The sequence below is a fragment of the Malaya genurostris genome, chromosome 2, assembly GCF_030247185.1.
Source record: "Malaya genurostris strain Urasoe2022 chromosome 2, Malgen_1.1, whole genome shotgun sequence".
NCBI classification, from domain to species: domain Eukaryota; kingdom Metazoa; phylum Arthropoda; class Insecta; order Diptera; family Culicidae; genus Malaya; species Malaya genurostris.
The window spans coordinates 217,737,495-217,762,422 of NC_080571.1; the positions used below are offsets into that span (position 1 = coordinate 217,737,495).

The 24,928-nt window shown below is 37.5% G+C and overlaps 3 protein-coding genes across 13 annotated transcripts in view; 2 read left to right on the plus strand and 1 right to left on the minus strand.

Moving 5' to 3' along the window:
* The first annotated feature begins 2,145 nt into the window (after positions 1–2,145).
* LOC131427569 (uncharacterized) lies at positions 2,146–6,728 on the plus strand. Its single transcript, XM_058590884.1, has 2 exons — positions 2,146–3,638; positions 6,078–6,728. Exons 1-2 carry the CDS (start codon positions 2,354–2,356, stop codon positions 6,137–6,139), a joined length of 1,347 nt encoding a protein of 448 aa, XP_058446867.1. The 5' UTR covers positions 2,146–2,353; the 3' UTR covers positions 6,140–6,728.
* Positions 6,729–8,656: 1,928 nt separating this feature from the next.
* On the minus strand, positions 8,657–11,665 carry LOC131427572 (serine/arginine-rich splicing factor 7). 3 transcript variants are annotated; one of them, XM_058590888.1, is made up of 3 exons: positions 11,507–11,665; positions 10,971–11,386; positions 8,657–9,492 (listed from the first exon to the last, which is right to left on the minus strand). In XM_058590888.1, the coding sequence occupies exons 2-3, from the start codon at positions 11,375–11,377 to the stop codon at positions 9,213–9,215; spliced, it is 687 nt and encodes a 228-aa protein (XP_058446871.1). In that variant the 5' UTR covers positions 11,378–11,386; positions 11,507–11,665; the 3' UTR covers positions 8,657–9,212. The 3 variants fall into 3 exon arrangements, with proteins under 3 accessions (XP_058446871.1, XP_058446870.1, XP_058446872.1); XM_058590887.1 differs by having other exon boundaries at positions 11,461–11,653; XM_058590889.1 differs by having other exon boundaries at positions 11,451–11,653.
* Positions 11,666–17,449: 5,784 nt separating this feature from the next.
* The window catches only part of LOC131427574 (cGMP-dependent 3',5'-cyclic phosphodiesterase-like), a 197,472-nt gene continuing 189,993 nt past the window's right edge, over positions 17,450–24,928 (plus strand). For 2 of the 9 annotated variants that reach the window (XR_009229287.1, XM_058590890.1), the window contains exons 1-2: positions 17,450–17,689; positions 18,697–19,251. Coding sequence is in view for 8 of the 9 variants with exons in the window: in XM_058590890.1 (XP_058446873.1) it covers positions 18,907–19,251 (345 nt within the window). In the remaining variant the exon portion in view is untranslated. Of the gene's footprint in view, positions 17,730–18,526; positions 19,252–24,928 lie in introns of all 9 variants that reach the window. The other 7 variants (XM_058590892.1, XM_058590894.1, XM_058590891.1 and 4 more) reach the window with 7 other exon arrangements.

Consider the following 24,928-nt stretch of genomic DNA (forward strand, 5'->3'; position numbering starts at 1 on the left):
TGACTCAACGTTGTTCATCTAGACTATTTTTTATTGTGTTGGTAGTTTTCACCAGAAATTAAGTGGCGGCAGACCAGAAGCAAGTAAATATTGTAACACAACGGGTTCGATTTTGTCTTGCGTTGGAGGATGAGAAGTAGGCACAATTATGTATATAGTTTTGGCAATATGTATTAAATCTGTATCCTGCATGAAATTCGCATGGACGTATACAAATCAATACATTATAGGTAGTTCTGTATGAATGGCAACTCTGTTGGTAAATGAAAAAAATAAACACAGTCTAGATGACAGACAGGATGTTTTTGATAGGGTAACGTGGCGCCATCATGACACATGTGAGTACTGTCCCAAATAAAGGAATATTCGAAATGACCGTTAAAATGATTGAAGAATCTAATTTGAGTGTCCTGTCTGTCAGTCTGTGATGCCATCACAGTGAAAACCAACTTTTGAACCGAGGCCCGGAGGACCGAGTGTCATATACTATTCGAATCAATTCGTCGAGATCGAGTGTCGTATACCATTCGAATCAATTCGTCGAGATCGACAAATGTATCTGTGTGTGTGTGACAAAAATATGCACTCGATTTTCTCCGAGATGGTAGAACCAATTTTCACAAAAATAAATAACATATGAAAAGTCATGCTTTACCATAGATTGGTATTGAATTTTTTTTCCGATCCGACTTCGGGTTCCGAAGTTGCAGGGTGAAGTGTGTTAAGAATAAATTACAAAATGTCATTTAGAGCAACGGTGCAAAAGAGGGCAAGTTTCTTCTAAATTTGGCACAGGAACCAGAAGTTCCACAATTACTCAAAACATCCCCTTTTTGGTGCTGAAAAGTCCACGCGGAACTTTTGAGAACTTGAAAGTTCTGAACAAGTTTCATATGAACTTTCTCGCTGCTTAAGAAAACACGTGTTAATTTTTGACAGTTCGAAGTACAGAACAAGTTCCGCGTGAGCTTTCTCGTTGCTTCAGAGTACACGTGGTACTTTTGGCAATAAACGATACTTCACTTATTATTTTTCTGATTGCCGTCACCTTACTTGAGATGACTCCGGTTTAAGGCAAAGCAACTTAGACTATATTGAAGCGATCCTTTTTTAGGAGCCCAAAGGACTTCCTTTTCGCTTGACTTCCAGCAAAAACCTCGCTAAGTTGCAACATCGAGTTGTCAGAATATGGATAATTCTTTCTCACAACGACTTGAATTTTTAACGCACTAGCACGAGTTGTTTCGCTCACTCGTTGAGATATTAAAAACGAGATGAGGAAGAAGGCAGCCGATATTAAACTAACTAGTGATAGGGTAACAGAGGTATTTTGGCCACTTCATATTGTGGTGACCACCCGGCACTACAGCCCTGAATGAACAGCTGCTGGCTCAGCGTTCAGAGTTTTTAAGACAATAGATTGTTTACAGTTGACTGTTAGATCGTACACCTCGTGTTATTACTGAGTATAAAATATCACCTCCCTACCGGCATTATCGGTCATAACAGTGGCGACGAGGAAAAATCGTTCAATTTCTCGTTAAAAAAGTGTTTTAGCAGTGTTTATTCCTGGTGTTAAGTTTACCAGAGGCCGTTTACGGTTACTGCTAGTGTTTTTTCCGGCTTTTTGCTGGTTTCAACGGTGAAATAACATTTTAGTTTATCCCGTGGTTGGGTTCAGTGAGGTGTATTTGCGGAAAATAACCGCTTGATAACAGACACTTTCTGTTGGATCGCTATCATCCGACAAAGAAGGAAGGAAGGAAGACCCATCTATTTCTCCGGAATAGTTTGTTTTGGTTTGTTTGCCGTAGGTTTGGTAAACGATCACGTAAGTTTTTGCATGTTTTGTTTAATTCAAAGTTTCTAGTGCATGTTAAAAAAGTGCATTTGAAGGCATTCTGATTGTTTAGCACACAAAAGGAATTGCGCTTGATTTTGTTAGAAAGTGAGTTAAGCATCAGAAAAACCATTTTGGATTTTGGTTTTATGTTGCATACTACCATCAACATAGAGTTGTAGCACCCGAGTTTTGCTTGCAACATCTATTTGTTTCGCAACAAAAATTTGTTTCATCGGCGACTGTTGTTTATCGCTTGGCTTTGTTGCATATGAATTTTATGGTTATCGCTGTTTACCGTTAGTTTCTTGCACAAAACGGAATTGAAAAGTTCATTGTTTATCGCGTACCAGTTTAGCGAATAGAACTTGTTTGTTTATTTCGAAGTCGAATTCAGTTTGTTTTGATTCGATTTTCCAGTTTACACTGAGAGAAAAAGTTTACCGTTTATTTAAAAAAAAAAAACAATTCAAATCAAATCGTGTTTTTTTTTATTTCGTTTATTTTCTCACTATGTCAAGTATGCCGTTGGTAAATCAAATAGAACCGTTTATTCCCGGCACGATCCCGTTCGCGCAGTTTTTGGAGCAGTTAGATTGGGTGTTTGCGCATCATAAAGTGACAAGTCCGGAGGAGCAAAAAGTGTCGTTTTTGGCTACTTGTAGTAGAGAAGTGTATAGTGAGCTGAAGCTTCTTTTTTCCGGAAAAGATTTCAAAAACGTATCGTTTAAAGAGATTACGGATGCTCTGAAGAAGCGATACGACAAGACGGAAAGCGATTTGATCCAGCGGTACAAGTTTTACCAACGTGTCCAAGGTCCGAATGAAAGTGCAGAGGATTTTATTCTTGCTGTCAAGCTCCAGGCAGAAATGTGTGATTTCGGAGAGTTTAAGGACATGGCGATTCGTGATAAACTGGTTTGTGGTATCAGCAACAAGGAATTGCAGCAGCGTTTGTTTGATGAGGAGGATTTAACTCTGGCCAAAGCGGAGAAGCTCATTGTGAACAGAGAGTTAGCAGGAGCAAGAGCTAAGTTGATCTCTGGTGATTCGACTCGTGTTAGCGTTTTGAACAGACTTGGGAAGCGTGACAGTCGTGTGGTTTCTCGAGATCGCTCACGAGGAAGGAGTCGAGAACCAAGCAGAAGGAGAAGTCGAAGCCGTTCAGTTTCTTTTGATCGCAGGAATCGTTCTTCATCCAGGACTCAAAGTTTGTTTTGCAACTTCTGTCGTAGGAAAGGTCATGTACGTCGTTTTTGTTATGACTTGAAGAACAAAGCAAAAAAAGTAAAGTTTGTCGATTCTCCAGCAGAAAAGCCCAAAATGACTGAGTATCAGAAAAGTTTAAGACGTCGTTTGAATCGTTCAGTTTCGGATGATGAAATGGACTGTTTGTTGATTTCTTCAGTCAACAGAATCAACGAACCGTGTTTCCGTAACGTTTACGTTGACGGCTTGCGGTTAAAAATGGAAGTCGATTGTGGCGCTGCAGTTTCCGTCATCAGTTTTGAGATGTACGAGGGAGATTTCGATCATATTCCATTGCAAAAATGCGACAAGAAGTTAGCAGTGATCAATGGGAGTCGTTTGAAGGTTGAAGGACAGATTCAAGTTTATGTCGAGTTTAATAATCAGAAAAAGGATGTTTATCTGATTGTTTTGCGAAGCGACAACTGTTTCACGCCTTTGCTTGGACGAGATTGGCTGGATCTGTTTGTTCCTGATTGGAGAAGAGCGTTTGGAAGCAACATCAATCAACTGGCAGTTTCGACAGACCAGACCGTTGCAGAGATACAGAGTAAGTTTGCCAATATTTTTGATAAATCTTTATCTACGCCAATAAAAGGGTTTGGGGCTGATCTAGTTTTAAAAGATCACACACCGGTGTTTAAGCGTGCTTATGACGTTCCATTCAGATTAAAAGATAAAGTTTTAGAACATTTAAGTAGTTTAGAAAAAGATGGCGTCATAACACCAATAGATGCAAGTGAATGGGCATCTCCGGTAATAGTTGTGGTGAAAAAAGAAAATGGTATTAGGATGGTCATTGATTGTAAAGTTTCAATCAACAAAGTTTTGATCCCTAATACATATCCGTTACCATTAACTCAAGATTTGTTTGCCTCGTTGGCTGGCGCTAAAGTTTTCTGTTCTCTTGATCTGGCTGGCGCGTATACACAGTTATTATTATCTAAAAAGTAGGAAAATAATGGTGATAAATACAATCAAAGGTTTGTTTACGTATAATCGTTTGCCACAAGGTGCTTCTTCTAGTGCAGCTATATTCCAACGGATCATGGATCAAGTTTTGAAAAATATCGACGGAGTTTACGTTTACTTAGATGATGTTTTGATAGCAGGCAAGGACAAAGAAGACTGTGCGCGAAGGCTTAATGTGGTTTTAGAACGTTTGTCTAAAGCCAACATTAAAGTCAATTTGCAGAAATGCAAGTGGTTTGTTTCGAGTTTGCCGTTTCTAGGACATGTTTTGAGCGACAGAGGATTGTTGCCTAGTCCAGAAAAGGTCGAGACTATTCGAAGAGCTAGTATTCCGAATAACGTCTCTGAGCTTAAGGCATGTTTGGGTTTAGTAAATTACTATGGTAAATTTCTACCCAATTTGTCCGCACGCCTTAGCTGTCTGTATCGTTTATTAAAGAAAGACGTTAAGTTTGTCTGGAATGCTGAGTGTAGTCGAGTGTTTGAAAGCTGTAAGCAAGCGTTGTTGAGCTCAAAGCTTTTAGAGTTTTATGATCCGAATAAGCCTGTTGTCACATCAAATCAAAGGAGAAGAGATGCCCATTAGTTTCACCTCCTTCAGTTTAACGAATGCACAAAAATCCTACCCAATTTTGCACTTAGAAGCTTTAGCAGTTGTGAGCACCATTAAGAAGTTTCACAAATTTTTATTTGGAAAGAAGTTTACTGTGTATACTGATCATAAGCCGTTGATTGGCATTTTCGGTAAAGAAGGCAAGAATACTTTGTTTGTGACGCGTTTACAAAGATATGTACTTGAACTGAGTATTTACGATTTCGACATTGTTTATAGACCGTCAACAAAAATGGGCAATGCAGATTTTTGCTCAAGGTTTCCTTTGCCAGAAAATGTACCAGCTTCTTTACAAAGAGCGTTTATCAAGAGTTTAAATGTTTCGAATGAGTTTCCGATAGATCATGCTTTGATTGCAATTGAGACAAAGAAAGACAAGTTTTTGCAACAAATAGTTTATTACATGAAGCATGGTTGGCCGCAGAAGTTGGATCGAATGTTTTTGGATGTTTATGCACAGCACCAAGATTTAGAACAAGTAGAAGAATGTTTACTGTATCAGGATCGTGTCATTATACCTGCAAATTTACAAAAGCAGATCCTGAAATTGTTACATAAAAGCCATTCCGGGGTAACCAAGATTAAGCAAATGGCAAGAAGGACAGTCTATTGGTACGGCATGAATAGTGACATTGAAAGTTTCGTCAAATCATGCAGAGTGTGTTGCCAAATGAATGTTGTTCCGAAGCAAGCTCCGTACTCTAACTGGATTCCAACAACAAAACCGTTTACCCGCATTCATGCGGACTTCTTTCATTTCGACAAGAAAGTTTTCCTGGTCATTGTTGACAGTTTTTCAAAATGGCTCGAGGTTGAGTACATGAAGTTTAGTACTGATGCCAGGAGTGTCAAGTCGAAGTTTATCAGCGTTTTTGCAAGGTTTGGGTTACCGGACGTAGTAGTTACGGACGGCGGACCACCGTTTAATTCCAAAGAATTTATTGATTTTTTACAGAAACACAACATAAAGGCGATGAAGAGTCCACCGTATAATCCATCGAGCAATGGACAAGCAGAACGTATGGTAAGATTGGTGAAAGATGGTTTAAAGAAGTTTTTGTTGGATCCGGAAATGGCAGGTTTAAGTACAGATGATTTGGTTTCGTACTTTTTGTTTAGCTATAGGAATACATGTTTGGAAGATGGTCGTTCGTTTCCTTCCGAGAGGCTGTTTAGTTTTAAGCCCAAGACGTTGTTGGATATAATCCATCCTAGAAATAGTTTTAGGAATCATTTGACGAAGCGTGAAGTTGTGGATATACCTGTAAATAACAAACACACCAAAGATAAACACCGACTTTGCGCCCAGGAGAATTAATTTATTTTAAAAATTTTAGACCTACCGATATTCGACGATGGCTTGAAGCCAAGTTTCTAAGACGTGTTTCTTTAAATACATTTCAGGTTTCCGTTGGAGGTCGGGTGTATCTGGCGCACCGCAATCAACTCAAGGTGTTTGGCACTAACAAGAAAAGGTGTGGTTTGATTTTTGCGAGGGGAAAGGAGAGCAGTCCAGCACGTAAACGAAGTAGGGAAGACGATAACGACGAGAGCTTTGACGACGATGCTAGCGACTTCCTCGGTTTCGCAGCGGATTCGTTTATTTACCGAGACACACCTGACGATCAACCAATGGTTTGTGATTGGGATGGTGTTGGTTCGGGCAGCAACTGTTTACCGCTTGAGGGAGTTGATCCTCAAGAAGGCACATCTACGCGGCAGTGGTCGCGATCGAAGCAAACGAATTCACCCGAATGTTCGAGTCATCCGTACATTAGTTTACGTCGTTCGAGGAGATCGAAGCGTCCTCGGAAAGATCCCGATTTCGTGTTTTATTGATACTTTCAAAATTAGTTTAAATAAGTTTCCACGGCAGTGAAGTTTAGCCGTTTTTTCGAAGTTTAGTTTGCGGCAGTTTTAGTTTTGCCGTAGTTTGAATTTATATGGCAGTGAAGTTTCGCCATGATCGAATGTAAGTTTAAAATAAAGGGGGAAGAACTGTGGTGACCACCCGGCAATAGATTGTTTTTAAGACAATAGATTGTTTACAGTTGACTGTTAGATCGTACACCTCGTGTTATTACTGAGTATAAAATATCACCTCCCTACCGGCATTATCGGTCATAACACATATATCTTGGCCCCCCTAACAAACTATATGGATTTAATCGATGTTAAGTAATTCACGTTGCATTAATTTGAAGCTAATCACATTAAATTACCTATTGCGGAAGGGTTTTTTAAATATATTTCAACATTTGGTGGACATTTTTACAAAGTGGGCCAAAATAAAATCAATCCTAAAGTGGGCCAAAATACCTCTGTTCCCTACTCATCTATTCTAGAACAATTGAAGCAGATCAGTTAATGTCCCCCACAGGGGATTTCCTTGTTTAGTGCTGCGAAGTGGTTGGCAACTTTCCGAGGGTGCTGGATTATTTCAAATTCATAAAACCTCTAAATCTACTAAATCTTATTTGGCTCCTGCAGATAGTGTAGCAGCTTTCGGGGGGCAACACGATATGTTTTGTTTTTCATTGTTCCATATCACCCAATGACACTTCCGTTCTTATTCCTTTCTCCTACTAGAAAAAAAAAACAATAAATCCAAATACACTAAAGTCTTTTTTTTTCAGAGTTAAGCGGTTTTTTATGCGAAGTTTCAGAGTTATGCGGTTTTTTTCTATGCGAATTTTCAGAGTTATGCGGTTTCCTTTCTGCGGTTTTTTCTAGGACAGGACCTGACAATTATTAATCCAGGACCAGTTTCGGACCAGCTCGTGATTGGTTGAAATTGACATAAGCTAAGTTGTTGAAATCAGGGATACCAGGTCATTTTTTCAAAAATCTGTGACCGTTTTCCGTACCCTAATAGCATTCAAAATCAATTTGGTGAGCAAAAAAAAAGGTCTCACTACCAACACGCTCTGTACCTTTTTCCTCAACCGCTCTGTACTTTTTGGTGCTAAACTGTGCTCGATTTCCCAAATCTGTGATTTATTCAAGAATCTATGATCATTTTCAGAAATCTGTGAAAATCTGTGTCATTTTAAAAATCTGTGCAGAAAATTCAAATTCTGTGAAACACATCTGTGAACCTGATTCAAATCAATATTACTGCAGGGTGGTAGAAAAAGTGTTGTCAGATCGTCGGTAACAATGTAGCTTGATATTGGATATTTTATTTTTCGGATCATCTTTTAAAAAATTATTAATTTCAATAGGATTTAAGTTCAATTTGTTTTTAAGTCCTGTCAATGCGGAAAGTATACGAGTACATTTAACAATCACTGGATGATACAAAGAGAAAGCCTGAAATCACGGATTGTGATATGCACGAGAATATTGATTATGTTGGTTGAGAATAGCACCGAATTTTTGGATACTTCTGTATGTTATTGTTTTTCTCAAATAGAATATTTTGAATACTTTAGTTAATAAAACTGCAAAAATTAATTACCCAAAATTGAGTGTTTTAGGAAAATTTTATTAAGCTGTTTCAACTAAACGTTTTCTTCAAAACAAACATCTGATCAAAATGAATCCAGAGCTATATTTTTGTCTAGTCCTATCCTAGGGGTTTTTAATGCGAAGTTTCAGTTATGCGGTTTTTTATGCGAAGTTTCAGAGTTATGCGGTTTTTTTATGCGAATTTTCAGAGTAATGCGGTACGTAAACTCGCATAAAAAAAGACTTCAGTGTATACAACTTTACAAAAATTCACCTCTTTTCTGTATTTCGATCGTATCGGATTATGTGGATTGAATGCGAAATTTTGCATTCTGTACTTCGTACGAGTTTCCCATGCAAAAGTATCACTAGATCGATTTACAAAATGCAATTTTCACATTCGATCGAAATAATCCGATTCGAACGAAATGCTGAATAGAAGTGATTGTAATTCTACTGATTTAGAACTGTCACTTCCCCCCCAAATGCCAATTCATTGCGGTGATCATGAAAAAAACAATCGACAAAAAATGTCCAGTTCAAATACTTTTATTCCATATAATCAAGTTTACACATTTCAATTAAAAGGACCGTTCCTGCGTTCTAAACTAGCATTCAAAGTTCTCCTGTGGACTTACTTGGATAAATGCAGATTTCTGCGCTGGGATAAAATAGAATGTGATTGTGCTGAATCAGCGAAGAGAGCTGAGCGCTAAGAGGAACGTCCAGTAGTACCTTCTTTCTTACGATCTAGTATTTTTCATTCACAAGTCGTTAACTAACTTGGTCTAGTCAAACACTGTAATCTAATGATGTAGGGCTTTGAATTAATTTGGAACAAATTAAAAACTGTTATTTCAATCTACGCATTAAGTAGTTGTTGGTTTTAATAGTAGTAAATCCTTATCTAGCCAAATTGTGAGAATCCTACTCTCACTTGAAAAGCTGCGTCATATTTGTTTCATCAAAAATCGTTATTCAGTATCTGTTCCATTTCCGGTGGTGGTCTAGCAGCATGCAGCCACGTAGTTCCCAGGACGGAATGCTACTGGCAACAAAGCGTTCGACGGTTCACTGAACGTAGACCGATTAATCGTGATGTGAGTCGCCATTGCGACGATGTGATCTGGAACGAGATCTGCTGGCAGAACGGGGTGTACGTGAACGGCTCCTAGAATGCGTTTTGGAACGGCGTGGGGACTTGGTATGTTCCCGAGTGATCGAACGGTCACGGGTTGTCTTCTTCGGTGTCTTCGACCGAGTACGGCGGTCACGGTCACGACCACGATCACGGCTGCGGCTACGGCTGTAGCTCTTAGAACGAGTACGAAGCTCACGAGAGCGCGAACGGGGACTGCGGCTCCGAGATCTAGGGATGAGCGATGAATAAAGCAAATACAAAAATATATTAGGTTCTCGCTGTTCAATAAATATCTAAATCATACCGCGTTGTAAACCGAGAGATAACTATTGCTCAAAATGAATTAATAAGTACAAGGCAAATCCATGTGATACTTCTAGATTCTTACTTCCATTCCCTTCTTAAAATCGCTTTCCTTACTTTCGCCATCGCGTACTTTTTTCTTAACTTTATAACTCATGTGAATGTACATTAAATATACGGCTAAGAAGCAGTGTAACTCACTAATACACTGCAAAAAATTTGGCCAAGCTAAAGCCCTTGAACGTCACGCATAAATTTTGTCATATTTCCGATTCATTAATCAACTCAACATTAGGTTCAATGTTAAATTTTCACCAAGGTTTTCGAACGGTAGTCAGAACGGAACCGTTTCCAACAAATAAAACATCACTGCACAGGAAACGTTAAACAAATAACACTTGACGGCATACCAGTGGCATACATGACAAGAATTTAAACCCTTAGGAATTACCAATGAACCTAGATTGACTAGAACTGACCATTTGAGCAATAGTTATCTAAACCATCTGTACGAAAACCGAAAATATAACACAAATAATATTATCTACATACTGAACCATTTCATCTGATGAAATTGAAGGTTTGTTAAAATGTTATGAATAGAATGTTAATATTCCGACTGTCAAGCATTTTCCGGTTACAAAACGAAGATACGACTAAACGACTAACCATGGCATTTCTGTAAAAACATGTTTTGTTGTGGATTAAACTAAATCAAAAGGAACACTCACGGGAGATTTCGGTAAAAACGCTCTTGCAGAATCTGTTCGAGACGGGTGCGCTCTAGTAGACTCTACACAGAAGACTTGCAGATAGAGTGGTGTTTTTTGCAAGCAATGGATGATTTCTACACAAAATTCTCTTTCTCATTCTCGTGACTAATTCTGCCTATCGGACGCAGACTGAGCAGATCGTGCGATGCTTTCGGCGCTGGCCGTCGATAGCAGTGGATAGTAGGCTTGCAATTTTTGGAACCAGAAGATTAACCGAAGCAGAAGTTGGATTTGAGAGCGATGAACTCTACGCAGATTTCTCGCTTCGATGACATTCTGCGGTGATCGCTATCAGTACTCGAAGGTCGAGGGTTTCATTGACTGATTCAAAGCACGAATGACCAGGTTTGGTCCATCATTGAATTAGTCAGGAAACCCTAGTCTCTCTTTCGATGCATCTCTCTCTACTCTGGTGAAAATCAATGCCAGAATGAAAATCTACCTTCAGTTGGGTGCACAAACATATCCCGGTAACGCTTACTGTGAGGTGGGACAGTGTTTCACCAGGATATCAGCGTAAAGACTGATACAAACTTTTACAACATCCAATTAAATGGTGTCACCTTTGTCCGACCTCACACCGGTACAAGTACCAATATAACAAAACGAAAAAGTTGAGCTTTAATTTACCTCTTACGTCCCTTGCTGCGTCCACGCTTGGTACAATCCCGAGCGTAATGTCCTCGCCCTCCGCATTCATAGCATCTATCGTCCGGATGAAAGTTACCACGACCTCCTTTTCCACGGGGTGGACCACCGCCGCCGCCACCACCACGAAAGCCGCGTCCTCCCTTACCGGTGGATAATTCGACACGAGCTCGACGGCCGCAAATTGTACGGCCATCAAGACCACGCACCGAATCTTCCGCATCGCGGGCATCCTCGAACTCCACAAAGGCGAAACCGGGCGGATTCCGAGCGACCCAAACGTTTCTCAACGGCCCATAATAAGAGAAGGCATCTTCAATTTCCTGTTTGCTGGCGTTGTTGCCTAGCTCTCCAACATAAACTTTAGCGTCGTGAGGATAGCGAGACATCTTTCTGGACTGTGTAAGGAAAAAAGAAAGATGGAGTCGATGATAAATTTTCATCTATTCTAATATCGCACACCTCTTCTTACCATATTCGCGTCCACAAGGGGCTAACGAAAAAGGAATTTAACTTGCCTGATAATTGGAGATATCACTTCACAGGTTTATGTATTTTTCAACCCAAACTATTCAGAAAGAAATATATTGCGCACAAACTGGATACCTTTTCTCCTTTCCCAGTCCGCATTCGTTCCTTGAGGGAAATGAGACAGAACGCCGCGCAGATGCTAGCGAGTAGCGAAAAATAAAATTCACAGCAAAGCCCACTGCAAAATAAATGGCGCAGATAACACATTTCCCACAAGCAGAAATGCCAGGTAAAAATTTAATGTTTTTAAACTCAAAAGAAGTTCTCTATTAAAATAATGATACACGGAATAAGTTTGGTGAACAAGAAAAGGGCTGCGCCAATTTTATAAATATGTTAATTTAACGAATGTCTATGCAAAACATAATTTTTAAAGTCTGCAACAAAAATATTCTTGCAGCATATTTGGATAACTGTTGTTTAACAGACAAATTCGACGTGAACATTTCAAAAGAGCCTTAAAACAATTGACAGATTCTCATTGTTTACTTCCTCTTTCGATTATATCTGCGTTATTACGCAATTGTTCGTTACATGTATGATACTATTACAAAGCTGGAGATATTTTCTTTCATTCTATATGAAAATTTGGTAAGTGAACGTGAAAATTTAGGTGTTAATAACAGAAGAGAAAGTAAACAAAGAGAATCTCTCGTTGCTTTATGTGCCCTTATGAAATGTTCACGTCGAAATCTGCAAACTGGGCAACAGACAGAGATGCCAGGTAAAAATTTCAAATATCTTCAGACAGGGTTGGAAAAGTCTGTATATCCGGAAAAAAATCTGCATTCAGCAAGTATGTCTTGCTGGCAGCCATTTCTCTATAAAGTATGATACGCTAAACTTATTTGGCGAGCAAAACAAAAGTCACGACAATCAAAATCAAAAATCTGTAAATTTTAACGAAAGCTTGTGAACAACTCGATTTTCAAAAGTCTGCACAAAAAAAATGTCTGCAGCACTATGTACGAAATCTGCAGATTTACAGACAAATTTGCAAACTGGTTAACTCTGCCCACAAGATTACCTTTAAAATAAAAATCGAATTAGCTACACTGTAAATAATTGTCAAGCTAGAGCTATAGCGTCATGTACAAAGCATTTTAATTATCGCTACATGTAGAATACATGAAATTCATGAAAATATACACTTATCTTATAAAATTAGTGTGAAAACTGTTGATATTTAATGTTAATCATGCTTCATTTATATGATATGTACATCAAAGAGATAAGATATATCGTTACCTCTTGATTCTATATGAATTTCTTATTTCAATTGAAATACGGTTGACTGAATCAAGCGTTACGCACATACATTTATACTGCACTCATGCAGAGGAGAAAACACATCGAAGCTTATTGAAATATACTCGAACCTTGCAAAGATTCAAACAAATAATATAAATAAATCTGAATAAATGTTTTGAGTTGTTGATAACATTACGATTGAAAAGTCATCACTCTGATATTACAGGCACTCTATCAACAATGGAAATGGACTAGGAGGGTAAGAGCATAAATTTTGAAGTGATTACTATAACTTTTTCTAGTGAGAAAATTCAGAAATGTGAAATAATGGTCAATTTTGAATATTTCTTCAATTTTCCAATGTTCTATCGTGGTTCATACTAGAAAAAACAGTACTCATCCCTTTTAGATCAGGTTGCTAGCCCCACGCGGTAATTTTAAATTCGGATATCTTAAATAGAAATGGAAAAATCGTTACTAATGACTTCTGCCAATATGGAAAATTCAGAAGATTCATCCTTTTCTTAAGTTCATTTTTTCATACTCTGCCATGATTGTGTTTTGGGAGGTTTTGCCATTTGTTGCTTCAATCGCAAGTGTAAATTTTAGTAAGTAACACGATGGATATTTGATATTCTTTTATGTTTCCAAATGCTTTTAATTTCACAACTCAACTATTACAACCAGTTTTCTATAAATTATCATTTGTGGTTGTATCGATAAGTTTCACTCGAATTTGTCGTGCAAGAAGTAACTTTGCTAGTTCGTAAAATTGTAGTTGAAAGTTGAGTTGAACGATAAACAAGAAGAGAATTACGGTCTGATTTCCAATTCCTACCCATCGCGAGACTAATCTATGCAGTTTTCTAAAAAAATTAATAAAAGTTTTCGACGTTTTTTTTTAAATTATGCATAGGACACGAAATATTGAACTTTAATTTCGTTGCTTACACATAGTCTTCTGATTTCTCTGGTGTGATTTTTCTCTGAATAAAAAGCGGGTCTATTATCATTTCATTTCAATTCACACAATTCAGCTTGTGATTTAACTCGTACAACAAACTTTCCGAGCGAATAATAATAATCTAGTGTATCCATTGCTACACGAGTTAGATTTTTTAACACATGTAATTCTTCTCACTGATATCTTGGGATTTATATTTTTCAAAGATTTTATAGTGATCGTTGTGATCTACAGGCTCTTTTCAAACTTCTTAACAAGATCTATCTCGAGACATCCAATTTTTCACAAATAATGATATGGTAAAATCGAGCTGCCATTACAAAATCAGTTTATTCTTACCAATTTTTATTTTAAAACCTGTTTTGATCCACCTAGTGGTGTAATGATGCCTTTCTCATATCAATCATACTATCATATATAATACTGTGGTATTCTTCAAAATCATCTTTTTCGAGTCTTAAAATAATAACCGAAATCGGTTATTTTGGCCGTCTACTGATAAAAACTATCAATTGGAAAACATTTGAGGTCGATTTAGACAAATTTTTCCCTATTTTCAGTGATGGTATACAATTTTTTAACCTACTTTACCCTATATTTCCGGATCCGGAAGTCGGATCCGCATGAAATTCAGGAATAACGTAAGGGACCACAGGACCTTTCATTTGAACCTAAGTTTGTGAAAATCGGTCGCGCCATCTATGAGAAAAGTTAGAACACATATTTTCTTTTTTTTTGCACATTATACCCCATAACTCCCGAACCGGAACTCGGATCCAAATAATATTCAGGAATTTTGTATGTGACATCAAGACCTTTCAATTGTATCTTAGTTTGTAAAAATCGGTTCAGCCACCTCTGAGAAAAGTTAGTGCACTTATTTTAACAATTTTTTGCACATTTTACCCCATAATTCCGGAACCGAAAGTCGGATCCAAATGATATTCAGGAATTTTGTATGGGACCACAAGACCTTTAATTTAAATCTAAGTTTGTGAAAATCGGTTCAGCCATGACCGAGAAAAGTTAGTTACATACACACTTACGCACATACACACACATACACACAGACATTTTGCGTACTCGACGAACTGAGTCGAATGTTATATGACACTCGGCCCTCCGGGCCTCGGTTCAAAAGTCGGTTTTCACAGTGATTGCATAACCTTTCTATATGAGAAAGGCATAACGTAATAAAAAAGTATACAGTTAGCCCTTAATCACACTTAAATCCTAGGATACGTATAACAGAAACATCGAAGTGATAAGAAATCGAAGCACAACGGAATCAAAAAGTCTTCAGAACCCAAACTTAAAGAAACCAAACTTTTCCTGGTTTGAATTTTATGATTATGTAGTTGGAAAAACGCTAGAAGTCAAGGGGCAAATCAGTCTAAACTCTAGACAATCTCATACTAATAAACTCATGTCATTCCAAAATAATTTTCTCTAATCTCATTTAATCCCAACTAGTCTAGATAACTTTGGGTAATTTAAAACTAATCCAACCAAGTTTTTCCTAATCTTGTTTGAAGTGTATCTGTCATTCGAGCTCCCACGCAGAGATGCCATTTATACAGATTTATCTGTATTATACAGATTTTTACATGCGCATACAGATTTAATACAGAGTACAGATTTTATACAGATTTCTTAAATTAAATACAGATTTATACAGATATCACAAAAAGTAAAAAAGAAGTAATGAAACTTTTCCGTCTGAGCGTGTTTGATTGCCCATATTAAAATGAAATTTTTTTCGTGCAGCTGTTTAATGATGAACGCTGAAATACATTTATATCATAATTTGAAACCAATTTGAACTGATGTTCAAGGAAGTCATGGCGTCATGAACCTTTATTGTCAGACTGAAAAGTTGTATGACCTGACTTGACGTTGCGTATTGGTCGTTTGAATTCCTTTTTTGAATTCCAAGTCATCATTTTCAAACGAAAAAAGTATATGGATTAACAATTCAATTGTGATTGATAACAAAAACAATTAAATTTCGTCGTTGAATGTTCTTGTCAGTACGGCAAGGACTTACAATATAAAGAAAACCTCCTTGCATCTGCCATTTTATAACAATAATCTAATGGAATAACATCTTTAAACATCATTTTATTTCCGAAATTTCCTTTCATTAGTGAATACAGATAAATACAGATTTTTTACATAAATCAATACAGATTTTCTATGAAAATATCTGGCATCTCTGCTCCCACGTTTACAGCCTCTTATGTCAAAATAATGCTTTTCCAGATCTCGGCTAAACCTCTCTAATCCCATTCTAATCCAGCGAGATCCCTGCTAAACATTTTTACTCCCGGTAAAACTTGTTTGAGTTCAGACAAAGTTTAGAGTGATTTGTCCCTTGCTAGAAGTTATTTTTGCGTTTGAGCCTCTCGAAATGATGATTTAATGAAAAACTTTTGAATTCCATTCTGAAAGTGAGAACTTAGACTGATTATTTTCACTTGCGTTTATTAGGTATAATCAGACCCTGTCAGCTTAAAACCTAATCAATCTTCAGTTCAGCAACGCCAACGCACGGCCAGGGATGCCAGGTCATTTTTTCAAAAATCTGTGATCAAGTCAAAAATCTGTCTGTGAAAATCTGTGCCAGTTTCCCGTAATAGCAGATCAAAATCAATTTGGTGAGCAAAAAAAGGTCTCACTACCAACACGCTCTGTACCTTTTTCATCAACCGCTCTGGTACTTTTTGGTGCTAAGCTGTGCTCGATTTCAAAAATATCTGTGAAAATCTGTGATTTTTTCCAGAATCTGTGAAAATCTGTGATCATTTTCAGAAATCTGTGAAAATATCTGTGCAGAAAATTGAAAATCTGTGAAACACAGATTAACCTGTGAACCTGGCATTCCTGCGCACGGCGCCACATTCAAGATATCATGTCAATTGGTAGTGTTGCTATTTTGGCGCGAATGAATTTGACATTTTTCCCTCCTACATCTATGTTCGAAATTCGATGCGGACTCATCTGAGGGCGCCATGCTCGCAAAAAAGGATGCTGCCAATGATTTGTGCGGGAAATGTAAGAACTGGATATCTTGTTAATATGATGCCTTTTGTATAATGCAATTGGTAAGCTTTTTTTACTACCCTCCGTTATGACCGAGGCCATCAGCTTTCCATCTTATCAGAAGCAATCTTTGAAAGCATAAAGAATTACGCTACACTAGTTGCAAGTAAAGGTGAGCATGGAAAAATCTTTGTTATCAGATAAGACATCTATGTCTACTGTTTTTAACAAACAAGTTTAGTTTTTAATAAAAACATGTTTAGTTTCATCGGAGCACATAGTCGTTAAAAAGATATTAGGGTATATTTATTATTAATAATTTTTTGCATATGTTCAGCATCATTGAAAATATAGTTAGAACAACTACGTCTTTCTTTTCAGTGTAATATATTCAGACACTCACATATTTTTAACGGTGGGTTGTGTTACTATTTTGAATGTCCTGAAATCACACAGCACAACCCTGTATGTTGTTTACGTGCTGCCGGTATGATCATCTCTCTTCCTTTCTCACACATAGCAGTTTGATTGATGATGTAAAAGCTCTACGGAATTTCTCGTTTGAGAAAAATGGAACTTTTTGATTACCAACCAGGACAAAAAAGAGAGCCGGAGATCCCCTTTGTAGTAAATTCGCTCCCTATTTACTGTAGCGAATACGTATATATTATGTGGTAGGCATAGGCCTCCGCTCGTGTGGTCCATCATCCGATTGCAAAAAGCAGCTGCAGGCTGAATGTGCGCGTGTTGGTGCATTGCACGTACTGTTTAGTGATGAGTAGCGAGAGCCGCGAAAGATAAAAAGTGAACGGTGTGAATCAAAACAAACCATTCGGTCGAGAGATCGCTGTTCGTTCGGTTCGGTAACGGAGGCGAAGATATTCGTGTGTCGGCTTTGCTTGGCTGGGATAAGGTATACTTTGGCGGATACGGATGTGGCTTCCTTTGATTGTGTAAATAATTATTTCATTTACTTTCAACTTTTTCGTTGCGTTGCCCATATCGACGTACGGTAAACGAAGATGACTATGAATGAAGATGTGCAAATATTGAATTTCGGATATGTTGTGCTATATTTTTCTTCGTTCGTAACTGCGTTTTTTTAGCGACATCTGAATAGTGAGTGGTAAATAATAGTGTGACGCAAGGGAATTGTGAATTATTGTATATTTCGTGCTTCTTTAAACGGTTCTGCGGAATAAGCAGAATCATCTCGGACCAACTATTGCGGAAAGGCTTGTGCAGTTAGGCTGTAATCTGAGTAAAATCATGAAAAATTTGTAGTATTAAACTGAATGATTTTTATTAAATGATGCAACTCAAATTCACGCTAAAGAAGCTGACATATTTTTAATTTGAATAAATTTTGCATCGTTCAGAGTATATGTCACACAAATAGAAATTGTTTGAATCCATGCTACATTATAGCCAAGATTCCATGTTCGAATCGAACCTTTTTGGAATGTTATTTTCGTTCATCAACTGATTCAACATTTTCGATTTGTTTTTCGTTTCGTTTCATTGATAAAAACCTGATAGTTATAGGCAGTTTTACGACACGATAATTTGTGTGATGTGAAGGAAAACAGTAATGTCAAAGCGCGTGTGTGTCATGCCCACGGGTTACCGTTAGCAAACAAATTTCAACTATTTCGAAAGTCGATTCCTCCAAGTTTGATAAGCGTTAACCACGTTTCATCAAGTCAACATTTAGCATCTCATTATTTTCCGATTTCATCTGCCTTCGTAGATTGTTGGCGACTGTCGGCAAAATGCTATATGCTAGTGTTGTGATATATCATGACTCGATGGCATGGCTGTAAAAATGTGCTTCAGTCGTGTGTGCTCTTTCCCAGTCATTGGTAATTTTCCTGTAACCGTCACACCACCAACATCGTTCTTTATGATCTCGTTTACCAGTGTGATTATTTAGTACAGCTTGCCAGAAGAGGTTGTTTAATTTCAGTGAAAAGAAGTGAGAAAAATATAACAATAAGAAAGTCCGTAAAGTGCGCCGAAAGTGCTTCTGTTGGTCGTAAAGAAAAAAGTTAAACCTGTTTTGCCGTCCGCCGTGCAAATAAGCCGTGTGCGTTGTGTCGCGGTTCTTGGTTAATCGTTTTCGATAACATAATGTCCCAGGAAGAAGAAGTGCTGCTTGACGACGGTGATAACGGTAACGATTCCAGTGACGTGCTGATAGATAGCACTGATAAGTGTGACGTTTCGCCGGAGGTCAATCCGTCCTTTGCTTGTTCTAACACGTTGACGAACACCAACGCGACGTCGGTGTCGATGGAGCAGGAGCAGGATGAAACCGGTTTGTTGACAAGCGCTGAACCACCGCCAGACAACCTCGACGGTACACCAGTGACCACCGTCTACGAACCCTGTGATCCGTTAATTATTTTAAATCTATTTCAATCACTTTCATCGACGACCAATTCGCTCGAGCTTCAAATGAAGATTAATGTGCACGTAAGTATCATTTGCAGTTTTAGCATTTTAAATTAGAACGTGGACAGAAACGTTGTCGCCTAAAATTAGTTATTTCATATCTTCGCAAAAAGTAAACGAATTGATTTAAAACGATAAATCTTCCAACCAGTAAAAGAGAAATTGATATAATGTTATGTTATGTCGAATTCGAATTGTTCGCATTGGAATCCCGATAAAATAGGTTTTAGATCTATCGTTAATGCTGGAAAATATGTCAGTTAGTGACAGAAAATATCTTTTCTCAAGGTTGATTAAGTTTCTTGTATTGATATAATTTTGCATGGAAGGCGTAAATACAAAGTTTCAGGCGTTTCCGCTATGTTATAAAACAACACTGCGCATTTAAGGGTTCATTGCGCTCTCCGATTGTAGAACCTCACGTATTGAGCTTTCCTACCGAGAGTGAGTTCTTTATTCCAGATCAACTGACCCAATACTTTTTCGATTTATCAAAATTTGGGAACAAAATCGATCTTGTTGACAGCTCTAGAACCATATTGAAGAGAAGACAGCTAGCCAAATCTATCCAAAAGATCACTTTTCACGCTTTCTCAGACATTCTTCGATGAAAATTTGGCCTTTTTCGCGAACTTGTCGTCAAATAAGAACTTTAATCTTTCCGGCACATCTAAATAAGTACAGTCGACATGTGGGAAGCCGCTTAAAATCGAGTTTGACGTATGTTTTGTTTTCGCCCATGTGTTTCGTATAGATTATGTACGGATGTTCACTGCCTTTTTGCAACTTGTATTCTTCCCTGGCAAAAATGTTCCGCACCGTTAAAAAGTCACACCTGCGATCGAAAGACCGACAGTTTTTTCGTATATTTGAATTGATTTTTATTAAGGAAGGTGAACAATGTACGACATAGATGACATCCTTAGTTTACTTCACGCCCAGAAGTCAGTTTCAGATATGATGAGCTTTTGTAAAAGGTTCAAGAGCTATTGTATTTCGTGTCAAGGCGTCAGTTGGACTCCCAACAGTACCAAGAAAACCTGAAAGTGGTCGAAAGCGAGCTGTGAGAACGCCAGGGTTGATACAATCCATTAAGGTGAAAGTAACTCGTAATCCCGTTCGGAGCATGAGAAAAATGGCAAAGCAGACTAATGTATTAGAAGCGACGGTGAGAAGAGTTGTGGAATATGACTTGAAAGGAAAAGCTCGAGTTAAAAGACATTTGATTACTGACAAAATTAAAGTAGTTAGAGTGGAGCAAAGTAAGAAACTGCTTAGTAATCTGAAGAAGACAAGGATGCAAACATTGTGATTTCACAAGGATTCAAACATTGTGTTCCAGCAAGACGGAGCACCTGCCCACATGTCGAAGAAAACACAAATGTTGTTGAGGGACAACATGCCTCAATTCTGGTTCAAAAAGATGTGGCAACTTAGCTCACCTGAATATTGAAGCACGTGTATGTGAACTCGAACTCGAATTTGATCTCTCTACGGACCTCCATAACAAAGCAATGTCATCAGATTATATTGCCAAGGTCTGCAAAAGGCGTTCAGGCGTCGTCTAGAAGCGGTCATAGATACAAATGGCGGACATATTGAGTGATCTTAATCTTCTACAAACATTTTATGTTGATACAGGCTATGTTTAAAATTGAGAAAAAAGACACTAAGCCCCAATGAAATTAAAAATTGTTGAGTCTCATTATTTTCTGACGCATACTGTAACTTGGCATCGTACCACTCCGGATTTTCCAGGTGTTTGTGTACAATATTTTTTATTTCAGCTCCATTTGACGTTATTCCTAAATGCAATCGACTTCTTTGATCGAACTTGCAGCAGTTGTTCTCTATAGAACGAACCACTGTCAAGGATTTCTAACTCCTAACACTAGAGACGTGTTAGCGATGCGTGAGAGGCTTTTCAATATTTTTAGTCATTCTTTATATCGCCTGAATGGTTTTCCTCATTAAACTTTTTGAAGAGGAAACAATTCAGCCGAAATTAAATGAATAATTGTAAGATATGCAAAACATAACGCTTTATTTTTCATACACAAAACAAACTATAAGAAACTCAGTCGCAATTCTAACTAAACACAATGTAATCGTTGCTAAGGATCTTATTGAACGAACTGTTTATTGAAGGGCAAAAAAATGCCTTTTAACGATTTGGTTTAGTCTTGTTAAGACGTAGATACTTTCTGGACTAATTTTAAGTATCTAACGAGAAAAGCAGATTGGTGAAAGACTGCCCAAAGAAAAGCATTCATTTTCCCAATTATTCATAAGGTATTCTCGAGTTGTTAAAAAAGTAAAGACTTGGTATTACACATTCCTTTCAAAAAAAATACTTCATCATTCTGTTTCAATCAACTTTGTAGCAAATTTTAAGCGTATGGCTAGTGCCACGATTATATTGACAATTTGCATCCTTCCCGGTCAGGGTTTGAATACACGACCATTGGTTTGTAAGACCAGTGCCCCATGCGTTAAACCTCAATCCAGAGACGACAATTAAAGTGGTTTGCCATACTTTCAGCACACCAATAAGTCTTTTGTCTTGCTTCTTTTAACATTTTAGTCAGCAGAATAAACCAGAACTTATGCGGCTTTCGCAAGCAACAGCATGAAGTGGCCGCCAGCTAAATCTTCTCAAATATCATTTGATACCGTCGATACAGGTAACAGCAATGGATTTTTAGTATGACGAACATTTTATTTTGAACGGATGTACAGACCAATTCGATTCAAGACTGATTTTTAGATGAGGCGGATGTGTTTTTGCCTGCACTTACTTCGAATCGTTATATTTCATATACTGCAAATTGTACACAAATGATGTCCGAGAAGTTGAAGAAATTTAAACTGGAACGACCCTCCAGCGAAAGACTACTAAGGTTAGAGCCGGAAACGAATAACACAACAACTAACGAAATGAAATCTCAAAACAAAAGTACACTGAAAAAAAATTTGATTTTCAAACCAAAAAAAAATTAAAAAATTTGTTTTAATCCACCTAGTGGTGTAATGATGCCTTTCACATATCTATCATAATATCATATATAATACTGTTGTATTCTTCAAAATAGTTTTCTTCGATTCTTGAAAGAATAACCGAAATCGGTTTGTTTGACCGTCTACTGATAGAAACTACCAATTAGAGAAGATTTAGATTTTTTTTACGGTTTTTCGCCCTTTTCAGTGATGGTATAAAATTTTTAACGTACTTTACCCTATATTTCCGGATCCGGAAGTCGGATTCGGATGAAATTTTAGCATTCGGTATGAGACCACAGGACCTTCATTTGAACTTAAGTTTGTGAAAATCGGTCGTGCCATCTATGAGAAAAACTAGCAAACATATTTTCATTTTTTGCAAATTTTTCCCCATAACTCCGGAACCGGAAGTCATTTGAATCTAAGTTTGTGAAAATCGGTTCAGCCATCTCCAAGAAAAGTTAGTGCAAAAAAACGTTACATACACACGTACGCACATATACACACATACAGACACATACATACCAACACACATACACACATATACACACACACACATTTTGCGTACTCGACTAACTGAATCGAATGGTATATGACACACGGCCCTCCGAGCCTCGATTATAAAGTCAGTTTTCACAGTGATTGCATAACCTTTCTATATGAGAAAAGTAAAAACGAATCTTGAATTTTTTTGCTTTTTTTTCAATTTGAAACCTGTTTCTAAAACAAACATTTAAAGTCTATTTGATTAGTATCTTTTTTTTTATCAACGAAGGAGCAACAATTAAAACAATTTAAATGCATTCGCAATAAGTTTTTGTTGAAAAATTGTCATGTAACCACTTAAATATGGATCTTGGTATATTGAATTTTAGATCAAAATTTTTTAACAACGACAATTTGTAGAAGAAAGGTTACTTTGAGAAATTTTATGGCTCTTAAATAATGTTCTAGTGTTATGAATATTGTCCATCAAGAACATGAAAATAAATTAATTTCTAGAGCGGTTACTAGAATAAACTAAATTGTTTTGAAAGAAAATAAATTTAACCACTACTTCCGGTACTTACGAAAACTGGTAAAGAACCGTTTATAAACCACGTAGACGAGATATTCTTAGAGTATTTAGAAATACCTAATAAGTAGTCGAGATAAATTTTGTTTGTCAACAATATAATACTATAAGTCCCAAAGCGAGCTCAGGAAAGTGTTTGTGTTGAATGTTAGTTCTGTTATATCGTTCAATTTGACAGTCGTTTACAGAGAGGTGTCATCAATTCTCAGTTATTACAGATACAGAAGCGGCAGTGAGACACAATGATTCTCAAACGTCTTTACCGGACGAACGAAAGAGATATATTCTGTCTTTACCGGATGAACGATAGGAAAGGGATATATTCGTAAATAAAAAATTAAGACTACGTAGACTTTGCACAAAAACTCCCCTCCCCCTCGTAGACAAACGTAGACTTTCTTAACCCCCTTAACTCCATAACTGGAAGTTGGATCTGGATAAATTTCAAAACCCACCTATATGATATAAACGGTTATAAGCTTGCGCTTGCTGGTAAATCACAGCCAAAAGATCCTTTCATATCGCATTGCTGTAGCCAAAACGTGGCGCTCTGAACTCGAAAACTTTGCCTTGTGCGCCGAACTTGTGTGTATTTACACACATCTCATATACATCCAACTTAAAGTTTCAAGTATCTCTTGCCGCAGTAGTAGTGTCTTTTCCGTGTACATGAGTGCCTGCACAGACTCCAGAAGAGTGGAAATTTTTCCGCTCAGCTCTGAGATTTGTTGTTCTCTCTGTTACGCCCGGGTTGGTGGTTCAATGCATAGGGCGCTGGTCTTACAAGCCAGTTGTCGTATGTTCGAGCCCCGACCTGGAAGGATTCTTAGTGTCAGTAAGATCCATAGTACTAGCCATGCAATGATTCTTTACACTAAGAATCGGCTGCGGTCTGTTGAAACAGAAAGGCCAAATTCCACAAAAGGAATGTAATGCCAGGACTTTGCTTTTTTCTGTTACGTTTGTCTCTGTTAGAACTTGTATGCACACCTTTAGGAGATGCTTTAGTGACTGATGCTTATGGCAGTTGAAAACAAATTGCTGTCTCCAGAGACGCCAGATTCATAGATTAATCTCAGTTTCACCGATTCTGAATATGCTGCACAGATTTACAAAATACAGATTTCTGAAATTAATCACAGGACCACTGACCATGAGTCCTTTAAAGCCTTCAAATTGCTAGGTAAAACAATGTGTCCTACAGAGCGTTTAAAACAAATTGAAAAAAAGAGCGTTTAAAAGTGGCGGATCCTTTTCTTTGCTTAGAATGTTTTTTGTTTCGAACACAATTAAAAAAAATGACCTAGCATCCTTGTTAATAAAAAAATCCCAGCTTGAATTGAAAAACACAAGCGAATATCAATTCCTAAATCTTTAGTTTTCACTTACAACGAACTGTTACATCTGACATAATCAGTGTACAATCCGTAATTTTTTTCACGAAACACCACTGGTTAATCCTTCAAGAAATCGAAACGAGTGTCATTTTAGAGTTCAGTGATCACTTCTCCTGATATTTCCGGAATTGAGTTTATTTGGCCATCAACCAACAAGTTTTACGAACTAAAAACCCTTCTTAATCCACCTAGTAATTTGATAATGCCTTTCTCTTTCTTCAAACCA